The sequence below is a fragment of the Mastigoproctus giganteus genome, chromosome 1, assembly GCF_048544385.1.
Source record: "Mastigoproctus giganteus isolate SK-2022 chromosome 1, ASM4854438v1, whole genome shotgun sequence".
Classification (NCBI taxonomy): Eukaryota; Metazoa; Arthropoda; class Arachnida; order Uropygi; family Thelyphonidae; genus Mastigoproctus; species Mastigoproctus giganteus.
The window spans coordinates 47,220,691-47,232,832 of NC_143575.1; the positions used below are offsets into that span (position 1 = coordinate 47,220,691).

The 12,142-nt window shown below is 37.5% G+C and overlaps 1 protein-coding gene across 1 annotated transcript in view; it reads left to right on the forward strand.

The window, feature by feature from the left end:
- Positions 1 to 12,142, forward strand: part of LOC150090765 (integrin alpha-PS1-like) — a 373,692-nt gene that overhangs the window by 340,603 nt on the left and 20,947 nt on the right. The window contains exon 23 of the mRNA XM_090379991.1: positions 796 to 915. Within this exon, the coding sequence (XP_090236117.1) occupies positions 796 to 915 (120 nt within the window). The remainder of the gene's footprint in view (positions 1 to 795; positions 916 to 12,142) is intronic.

Genomic DNA, 12,142 nt, shown 5'->3' on the forward strand with positions numbered 1-12,142 from the left:
AGACTGAAGTTTCGAGTAAATCTGGTGTTGGGTAACTTTCCTGTAACCTTCTCTCTGATAGCTTGACAATATCACTGTATGGTGTTCACCTCTGATTAATATCTTTTGATCATGAGCGAAAACTGTTGTTAATCAAAGTGTAATCACTGACAAATCAAAATTTATGTGACATACCTGGAGTTTTTCCTTTAACTCATTATAGGTAATCTAATCTCATTTGATAACATCATATTTCTTAAATGCTTAATTAAACCCCATTTTAGGTAACTTTATCTTAATATATAGGTTAAGTTAATAATACAGTGTGCCACTATTTGTGTAAAAAAGTAAGTCTGTAAGCCCTCCTTCAGGAGTTCTCTAGCATTATGATTTGGATCCGTGTATGTTTTCTGATTATCTCCCACCAGACACTGGGACGTAATCATTCACTCATTGAAGTGAAAGATTTTTCTTGTGTATTTTTCATACGCATTGGGAGTGCATTCACTTTTAACTGTTATATATAATAATTTATGGCAGAAAACACTGTTCCAATGTTAAGGATATTTTACCCAACTTTATAAGCCTAAGTTTGAATAAAAAAATTTACAAAATATTAACAAAATTGGCAATGAGGAGAGATGTGGAATTATGCAGATTTTCTAGAATCATGAAGAAAATCAGTGTAATTCCTTGAATGAGTAACTGAGTGTGCTTGTGAGAGAAAATAATCTGCTAACATGAGAAATAAGAATTGTGAAACTGTACAATATAGTTTTTTTTTTAATTGTAAATTAAATTATGTTTTCATACTAGGGTTGCGAACAAAAAAGTGCCAGATGCTATTATTTCAGTTGCATTATTCGAGGTTTGGAGCCAGAGCATACTGCTGTGATTAAGATAAAAGCTAGATTATGGAATGCAACTCTTGTTCAGGTAATGATCACATTAATATTCATTTAGAAACTTTACTTATGTGTGTGTGTGTGTGCGTGTGTGCGTGCGTGCGTGCGTGCGCGCACCATTGTGTGTCAGAAGAAAGTGTACCTTATAGAGAGTGGAAATTCGCTGTAAATGGTTGCATACTCAGAGTATGGATTTGCTACAGAGAGAGATCTGGTCAATCCAATTAGCTATCATGCAATAACAAAGGAACTGTATGCAAAATATAATTTTGACATTGTTCCATATGAAAGACTGTTGTTCAAATTTGAACAGTGTGTGTGGCATTAGGAGCAAGTTACTGCTAATGATAAAAGGATGGTTGAGTCAAGTGGCAGAAGACTAAGGATGGTTATTAATTGACACTACTCTTCTTGGACTAATGTTATTAGTTGCATCCTTCAGGGTTCAGTTCTGGGTCCTTAGCAGTAACAATATTTGTTAACGATATTGATGAAGACATATCAAGCTTAGTCTCTAAGTTTGTCATTGATACAAAGGTTAGCAGAGTGGTTAATGATAAGAATCAAGGCATTCTACTGCATCAAGACCTAGAAAAATTATGCAGATGGTCTGAGAAAAGACAATTGAGGTTTAACATTGATAAATGCAAGGTAATCCCCTGGGCAGCGGTAATCCCAGAATAATGTACTATTTGGGTGGTGGAGAATGAAAGAGACCTACAGATAATTGTACAGTCTGACATGCAAAGGGAAGTGTGGATAGACGGCTTTGAAAACTCATGGAGCTCTATTAATATACAGAAATTTTGCCAGTAGGGACAAGGATTATCCCGTTGTGTAAAGCTATGGTTAGGCTGTATCTTGAGTACTACGTGCAGGTTCAGAAGCCTCATTTTAAGAAGGGTGTGGAAACATTGGAATGGGTGCAGAGAACAACAACAAGGTTAGTCAAGGATACAAAAGGATATTCCTACCATGAACACTTTTGTTTTGGAAATTGCAGTTCTTGAAAATCAGGCACCTGTGAGGAGGAGACCTGTTGAAATGTTTATGGCTTTAAATGGATTGGGTAAGATAATGCTGATGGCATCCTTATTCTTTTTGAGACAACACATAAGGGAAAATAAATTTAAATTGAAAAAGGATGGCTGCAGGATAGATTTGCTTTCAGAGAGTGATTGGTTGTTGAAATGAACTTCCAACTAGTTTTATAAAAGTGGATAGTTTGAATAAATTTAAGGAAGCAGTAGCCAAATTATTAGAGGTGATGAAGGGATGAGGTGGTTTTTATTTTTTTGGCTGATGCTATAAAAATTTGCTTCTATGCAATGTTTACCAGTGTTGATATTAATACTAAATCATGCTATTGGAGAAGACTCCATGTGGAAGATCTAGACTAGGTCAGGGGAAAAAAAAAAAAAAAATTTCCTTTACTGTATAGAAACCTTGATTGTAAGCTTAGAATAATAATTTAAAAAAAAAAAAGCATTGTTCAGCTCCTACTAAAGTATATACTTCATCTATAGTTGAAGCTTGAACAGTTCCACAATTTTAAATTCGAGTATTTTCCATAGTTTGTTCTTAGTGAACCTAAGGTTAGAATCGTTGAATTATTATAGTAATTCTGAATACAGGGGACCTGCACTTTACACGATTCTGATTAATATGTTCTTCAAATTAGCCTGGTTTATTAATTTTTACCAACATTTATTTAACACAGATTAAAATTCACTTAACATGGTCGTTTTCCAGATAGTTGCTCAATAATATCGGTCAGCAACATGCGTATGAAGACGGTGACTGCAACAAGGATGAAAGTGCACCAACAAAGGAGATCGCTTTAAAGGAATTCCAAGAATTGTTTTGTGCTGCTGAAATTTTAAAACAACAACTTATGGATTTGAGCCCTAACCTTGATCGCAATATGCAAGTCTGCTGAAACATAGACAATGATTTGAATTACTATAATGAGATGTATGCTGAGAAAATAAAACAAAAGTGTGTGAAAACTACTTTGGACAAATATTTATTATGGAAGTAAATTACATATATGAACTACATGATAAACTGAATTGTTTCAAACATGTTTGTTCTCCTTTATAGTTATATTGGCAGTAAAAACGTTTAATTTAAAAACTTTAGTAAAGCTTTGAAAGCTCATTGACTGAATTACAGTATTTTACATTGGTTATTATATTCAGTTAATGCATTTTCACTTGACATGGCATCTTCATGGGATACATTAACTGTGTAAAGTGGGAGTTCCCTGTTTAAACAAAAAACAAGGAAATGAAATGAAATTAAATTATAATTAATCAGTTATGTTCTTAATAACAAGAAAATACATAAGAATGTTTAATTTCTTTGCCATATGCCTTAGTTTCTTTTAATAAATAATTTTAAAAGGTTAACATGATTATATTTCTAGGAGGGAAAAAAAACACCATCTTCCGCTCTTTGAAGATTGGCTGGTAACTCAAGGTTGCAGTAATTTTAGGATTGTACAAGCTCATTGCTGAAATAAACATTACAAATAAATATTTTGAGAAAAGAACATTAACACTTAAGAAAGTAATATAATAAATAACAGTTTTGCCCCACATGATTTATTATTTAAATTTAATTTATTGATAATAACTTATAAGAGTTATTACATTTATGTAAATATATATTCCCACTTAAGTTATCAACTCACTAAATAATGAAAAGTATGGTGACAGTTCTGTATCTAGTTAAACCCCCCACCCCAGTTCTAATGACACAATCCCATAGGGAATCCAAAAACATTGCCATATTATTTATTTGCTGTTTCGAAAGTTAATAGTATTAGTGTGGATATTCATCTATGTAGGCTCCTTTCAGAAATATTAGAACACCAAGAGATATTCATATAAGCGATTAAAAACACAATTTTAACGTGGTTCGTACAGTAGCTAGCTTATTCAAGACTCTTCTCATTTTTTGGAAAGTTTCAATGGAAATATTTCACCATGGTAGAATTTGCATGTGCCTCCTAATCCCACAGATACTTCGTGGGATTCAGATCAGGGCTCTGAGCCTGGCTTACTAGTGGTAGCACGATGTCTTCCTTAAACCAGGCCATTACATGTTCAATTAATAGTACCTTGCATCCAGTGACCACCAAATACGGAGGATGCGGAAGGGTCAAGAAATGACCACCGTATATCCCCGGAGCAATATGGCCTTAGTTGTTAATGCTCCTAAAAAAACCAAAATAACCTTGCATCCAGTTCCTTTTGACACAGTACCAGATGTGAATTGGATGCAAAAAAATAATTTTGAAATCATATACAGTAAATCCCCACTATTCGTGGTCGCTAATTTAATATAAAAGGAAACCTAAAAAAATGTGAATTTTATAGCGCTGTGAACATTTTCCGCCATAAAAAAACATGGGCGTGGCTAAAATTATCTTCCCCGGTCAAAACAGCGCTCAGTGGGTTGGGGGGGATGACAAAATTGCGAGCGTGGATGTTTCTCGCTAATCCTTGTTCAGTATGTGTTATGCGCTTGCCATGGAAGGTTTTCGTCGTTTGTTTTTAATTTACATGCTTATAAATTGAATAAATTTATCAATTTATAAATTTATATGCTTACAAAAGTGAAAAATCTAACATTTTGCAGTGTAAAACAGACTTTTTCGAGTGTGTTAACAGAAGAAAGTGACTTTATTTGGACAAGTTCTTTCTAACCTGTACAAAATTATGGCTGCGAATAACAAGGGAATGTGAAATATCAAAGAAGGTGATGACATTGGCGAGTAAAATTGAGTTATTAGACAAAATTTCTAATGGTGAAAGTGTCTCCTCAGTGGCAAAACATTTATAAAATCAATGAGTCAATGGTACGATCAATCAAAAAATCGGAAGAAAAAATCCACCGTAGTGTCTGTGAAAACGTGCTAATTGATTCAAAAATTTGCTCTGTAACTCGTGATGTTAAATTAGAAGAAATGGAAAAAGCTTTAAATCTGTGGATAGAAGACCGAACTCAAAATAAAATTCCGTTAAGTTCACTCATCATTCGTGAAAAGGCAAAACTCCTTTATCAACACTTTAGCGAAACTGGTGATGGCACTGGCGGGATACGTTTTTTAGCTAGCAAAGGAGCTGGTTTGAAAGATTTGTTTTGAAATTTCTAATAAATATTACATTTAATATTAAATTGTTTCTTATTTTCATTTCGATGCCATATGCTTGCATTTCACTATGTACTGTCTATGTACATAGTCATATTATTAAGGTACATATAATACATACATAGACAAAATTTTAGACTAGTTTTTGTTATATATTTCATACATTGGAACGGAACCTTTTTATTACTATGGGAGCCATAACTCAGTATTCGCTCAGTGTTCACATAAAAGCCTGCTATACAAATTGGGAGAGTGTGGCATTAAGGGCAAATTACTGCTATGGATAAAGGGAATGTTAATTGAAGAAGAGAGAGTGATTATCGATGGGCACTGCTCTTCTTGGGCTAATGTTATTAGTGGAGTTCCCCCTCCCCCAGGGTTCAGTGCTGGGCCCACTGTGGTGTTCTATATTTATAAAAGATATTGATAAATGTAACTTAATGTTTAAGTTTGCAGATGATATGAAGGTTGGCAGGGTATGCTACTGCAACAAGATGTAGACAAATTAGGCAGATGAGCTGAGAAGTAATAACTGAAGTTTAATATCGACAAATGCAGGATATTTCATGTTTGGAGCATTAATCACAGTCAGTGTCATGGAGAATGAAATTGTGTAGTCAGATATAAAGTTCTCTGAGCAGTGCAGACAGACTCCATAACTATCCTAGTTATGGAGGTTTGTCAATGATATTCAGGAATTTCGCCAGCAGGGACAAGATGTTTCTCCTGTTGAATAAGGCAATACAGCCACACTTTCAGTACTATACAGGTCTGATGGCTTCATTTTAGGAAGGATGTGGATCTGTTGGAATGGGTGCAGAGAAGAATAATGAGATTTGTGAGGGAGGTCAAATGGTACCTTTCCAAAAGGGCTTTACTTCTGCAAATTGCAATGTCTGTAAACTAGGTACCTGTAAGGTGATTTTATTGTGGTGTTAAAGGCTTTGGATTGAGCAAGCTCAGTGTTGCTGGCATTCTTCCTCAAACTACACCACACACACACACACACACACACACACACACACACACACACACACACACACACACACACACACACACACACACAAGGAGTGGGAATTCAAACTGAGGAAGGATAGTTGCAAGATAGACAGCCAGCAAGTAGTTGATCATTGGAACAATTTTTTGTTATTTTAAAAGTGGGTAGTTTTGAATTAAATTAGAACTAGACAAAATACTGGTGTGAATAGACTATTGATGTGAGGACTTTTTTTTTTTTTTTTTGTGGTGCTGTAAAAGCTTGCTTTCTTGCATCATATTCCACTAATAATACTAATAATGTTTTGGCTATTTTAAAGACAGACTTCAGATATGGTTTCTTTGGCAAACAGAAATGACTAAAGTTAATGGTTGTCAGAGGCTGTAGCATAAGAATATTACAGTATTGTCCAAGTTTTTTCTGTATTGTACGTCATTTATTTTAAGAGTCAGTCTAGTGTTAAATTTTTTATGCGGATAGATTAAAATAGTGCATTTAATACTAACCAATGCAGTGTTCAGTTTTTCTTCTGAAATTTGACCGTAATTTCAGCAGAACAAAAAATAATAATAAAATACAAATCAAAGAATTTTAGAACACACAGTTCATTATATTTTGTGATGATATGCATAATTTACTTATTACAGCATATGGCATGCATTAATTTGAGAAATCATACAGCTGTCAATTGCAATTTTAACAATGCCGGAATGCAGTTTTGGGTATTCCTCTTAAAGCTAGATCTCTTAACCATCTTCTGATTTTATTTCTCCGAAATTTGTCAGGTATGAAACATCCCTTTGTCTCCCTAGAACCTTAATGGACATTGCCCACCATGGGGATCTTTCTCTCCACATGGATCAAAGAGAGCATGGTTGAGACCTCACTGTATAATCAGCAACTAACCTTATTAAATACTGGGCACCATACCTGTACTTGCCTCCCCAGGGGATTCACCCACAGCATGGGCACTGGTACAGGATTAAATGCCTGTGATCCAGTTCCCATACCTTGGTTCCAGGGTTACATCATTGGAATCTAGCTTTTATAGCCATGTGCTCTGACTAGTGGAAACTTGGAAAGGGGATCCTGGTATGTGAGGGGGGGGAACCATCTCTAATACACCACTTTGGCCCTGCTTCGACAAGATGGTAGGTCCTGGACTGGCCTGACTGAGATCAGTTGACGGGTGGTTTTTACTGCTAGGGGTCAACTGCATTCCAAGAGGTCTGCTTTCCTTTGTTGTGGGATAGGGTAAAGTTTTATAGGAAATATGGGTATGATTCTCTAAGCAAACTTGTTGGCTCATTCATGAGTACAGTACATGATATTTTGCAAGTGGGCTTCCCCTCATAAGGCCCTGTGGTGGTTTAATTTTTTTTTTTTTTTTGGTAGTTGTTGGCGCATCGGCTTCTGTGGCCATAGTGCACCTCCCAAGGTTTTTGCAGTACTTTGATCCAAGCCGAGGCGGGATTCGAACCCGCAACCTTTGGGTTACCAGGCAGGCACTTTACCCACCTGGAGGAGTTTAGTAAATAAATTTGATGAATTTGAGGTATTGCTCAAAACATCAAAGGCAAATATTGTTGGGATATCAGAGACGTGGTGTCACGCAGATATAAGGGATGCAGAACTGGAATTTGGGGAGTACAACGTCTACAGAAAGGATAGGAAGGGGGGAGGGGTTATGCTATTAGTTAAGAAACACATAAAAACCAAGGAAGTGAAGCCAGTTGACATCGCTGGACAGTGCAGTGTTGAGTCAGTTTGGTGTGACATAAGCATTGGGAGATCAAAATTGAGAGTAGGAGTGTGCTATAGGCCTAATGACTCTGATGAGTATAATAAGAAACTGTACAGGGAAATAGAGTGGGCCAGTAAATCAGAGAGTCTTATAATGGGAGATTTTAATTTCCCAGATATTGACTGGAATTTGGGGGCTGGTCACTCACACACTAGCAGGGCTTTTGTGGATTTATTGAATGATTGTTTTCTACATCAGCATGTTCGGCAGGCAACTAGAGGGAGTAATACTCTTGATTTGATTATCAGCAGTGATTCTTCATGCATTAAGAATCTGCAGATAAATGAACCACTAGGTGGCAGTGATCACAGTGTGCTGAAGTGGGATTTACTCAAAGAGGTAACTACCATTAGGGGTAAGGGGAAGGGTTATTGCTTCCGTAAAAGCGACTACGATGGACTGAGACAGTATTTAAATTCTATACAGTGGGACCAACTGATGATGTTACCAGCAGCAAATTCAAAATGGGAAGCATTCAAAGAATTAATCTTGGAAGCTACTAGGCTTTACATACCAACTAAGAAATACTGTTCAGGGTTTAGGCCAAAATGGATGTCAGATGAACTAATGAGGCATATGACAGAGAAGAAAAATGTTTGGGATACATATAAATTAACATGTGACACAGAAGCCTATGATAGATATAAGTTGATATGCAACCAAGTTACAAAGGAGGTTAGGCAGGCAAAGGCAGATTACGAGAAAGCCTGGGCAAGGGATGCAGAGAAAAACAGCAAAGAGTTCTTTACTTATGTAAACTCTAGAAGGAAGGGGATGAATCAGATTGGTCCACTTGATATTGATGGGTCAACTGTTGATGACCCTGCTCAGGTAGCTAACAAACTAAATGAATATTTTGCATCGACATTCACACATGAGCAGTTATTCAGCGAGGGGAATGCCAGAGGTGTATTCAACTCTAGCAGTAAGCTACAGAATCTTGAAATCACTGGGAGTAAAGTGCAGGAGAAACTGTTGAAGATAAACACAAGAAAGGCACCTGGGGTGGATGGGATCTATCCAGCTAAACCCTTAGCCATAATTATGAGAGCTTCCTTGGACTCAGGGGAGGTACCCATAGACTGGAAATGTGCAAATGTGACCCCAATTCACAAAGGAGGATCAAAGGTTGACACAAGTAATTGTAGACCTGTGAGCTTAACTTCTGTTCCAGGAAAATTAATGGAGGCACTGGTTAAAGAAGCACTGCAGGATCATTTAGACAAGACTTCAGTTATAGCTCGGACACAGCATGGTTTTGTTAAGGGGAAGTCTTGCCTGACCAATTTGATTGGATATTATGATGCAGTCACAAAAGAACTGGATGCAGGGAATAGCTTTGATATTATATACTTGGATCTTAGAAAGGCTTTTGATACTGTTGCACATGGAAGTCTGCTACACAAATTGGAGCAGTGTGACATTGGAGGCAAATTGCTGCTCTGGATAAAGGGGTGGTTGAGGGGGAGAAGACAGAGAGTGGTAATCAATGGACACTGCTCATCGTGGACTGATGTTATTAGTGGAGTCCCTCAGGGCTCAGTGTTGGGTCCATTATTGTTTTCTGTATTTATAAATGATATTGATGATGGTATATCAAGCTTAATGTCCAAGTTTGCAAACGATACAAAGGTTGGCAGGGTTGTCAAGGACACTACTGACACTATGCTGCTGCAACAGGATCTGGAAAGGTTGAGCAGATGGGCTGAGAGGTGGCAAATGAAGTTTAACATTGACAAATGTAAAGTACTACACATGGAAACAGCAACCCCAGAGCAACGTATTAACTCTGTGGTACTACACTGACAGTGGTAGAGAATGAAAAGGACCTGGGGGTAATTGTGCAGGCAGATATGAAGTTCTCTGAGCAGTGCAGATGGGCTGCAAGAGTAGCTCATGGAGTATTGTCAATGATATACAGGAATTTTTCCAGCAGGGATAAGGAGGTGATTATTCCCTTGTATAAGGCAATGGTCAGGCCACACCTAGAGTACTGTATACAGGTCTGGAGGCCTCATTTCAAGAAGGATGTAGAGCTGCTGGAACGAGTACAGAGAAGGGCAACAAGATTAGTGAATGGAACAAAGGGGTGCTCTTACGAAGAAAGGCTTAAGTTTTGCAAATTACAGTGTCTGGAGACTAGGCACCAGTGAGGTGATCTGATAGAGGTGTATAAAGCCTTGAATGGTTTGAGCATGCTCAATGCTGATGGGATTCTTCCTCTAGCTCAGAATAATCACCTGAGAGGGCATAAATTCAAATTGAGGAAAGACAGATGTAGGATAGACGTGCGGAAATTTGCCTTTAGCCAGCGGGTGGTTGGTTGGTGGAACAGACTTCCATCCCTTGTCGTGGAGGTTGATAGCCTAAATAAGTTTAAGGCTCAGCTGGACAGGTATTTTGAACGAACAGAGGGGTGAAGTGGAAGTGGGGTTTTTTTTTTTTTTTTTTTTGGCTGATGCTGCATAAGCTTGTTTTCTTGCATCAAATGCCTCTGCTAATGCTAATCCATGTATTTACTTGGGCCGTGTTAGGGTAACTAAGCAGCAGCTCTTGAAGTCCCCAGCAACTTTCTCTCTAGGCTGCTTCTAATTACAATAGAAGCAGTGCTAGAATCAGTTTTGCCTCTGCCTGCAGCTACCGTTAATGTTTTATTCTGTGAATCCCCAGAATCTAGCCATTTTCCAACACACCTAACACTGCTTTGATAGCATTGGCAAATATTTTTGAACCCTTTCTATTTATGTGTATCCCATCCTTGTAGAAGCAGTCTCTCCTGTTAGCAAGCACATACCTCCCAGACAGATCTTGATCTCATTGTGCAACTGCCTATTCCTCTTCTTTTATTAGATCTTAATGGACATAATACTCTTTGGGGATAGTACAGACACTAATATGAGAGGCTGTGAATTGAGCACATTCTGAGCCAAGTTCTGACTGTTTTTTTTTCTTTTCTTATTTATGAAAACCCTAAACACGAGAAGTATTAGAACCTGTAGTACTTAGTACCATGCTTGGGTTGAAAGTTGAGAAGACAAAAGAAGATATTTGTTGACATTAGACTTGAACTTCTGTAGACTGTAATTTTCAGGAAATATGTACGAAAGAACGTTGTTCCATAAAATGGCAGTTGAATGAATAAATGAGGAAGATGAAAAGTTGGTTCTGTGAGTTTGAAGTTGGACAGTAAATGATTGTTGGCAGCACATTTTTTGGACTGTTTTGAAAGAGAGAGCGGGAATTATAAAAGCCAATTCAGAAGAACAGTGTCCGTGGAAGTATTTGTAGTAAAGGCATGCAGCAGAAACAGTACATCTATAAGACAGCAAGTGGAGAGACTCTTTTAAAGAGGAGTCATTAATTAACCTAACTGCCCTCTTCTGAATGGAATATAGAAGCCTGAGAGTGGTTTTGGGGGCACCGCCCCAGATTTGGGAACAAATATTCCATGGTAGGGCAGATTTGCAATTTGCATAGAGTGAACAGCTGTTTGGAAGAAAAGTAACGCTGTGAGCGAAAGAGAAAACCAGGTTTTTTAAAAATGCAAAAGAAGCCATATTTGTAATGTGCTTTTGCCGAGAGAGAAGGAGAGAGAGAGAGAGAGAGAGAGAGAGAGAGAGAGAGAGAGAGATTAGAAATCAGGGTAATCCCCAAAAGAGATATATCATTTTGCCTAGAAATTGGAGTGTCACCAAAGATAAGCATAGGAGCAGAAGAATCCTTTTGCAAGATATAAGACAAGACTCAGTTTTAGAAGGATTGAAATCAACTAAGTTGTCTTTGCCCCAATGGAGAATTACCTGGAGATCGGCATTTAAGGAATTGATAGCGGATATTTGAGTAGTTGAAGCTGATTGAGCAGGGCAAGGTTTTTCAAAATGGAAAGTGGAATGCAATATGCTATCATCGGCAAAACTATGGATAGCATTTCCGGTCAATGGAAGAAGTCATTAATATACAAGAAGAAAAGAGTTGGGGAAAGAACTGAACCTTGTGGGACCCCAGCATTAATGGAGAAATTAGAAGACGGAGAGGGATCTACCCTCACCCTCAGTGAGCGATCAGAGAGAAAACTGGATAACCAATTACAAAAAAAAAACAGTTGGCAAACCATAAGATGGAAGCTTGTTTAGAAGACCTTTATGCCAAACACGATTGAAAGCCTTTGAGATATCAAGAGCAACTGCTTGTGTTTCGCCAAACTTTTCCATTGAATTTGTCCATAAATGGGTAATATAAGCCAGAATATCACCAGTGGATTGGCAATGATGGAATCCATATTGGCGATTGTTGGTCAG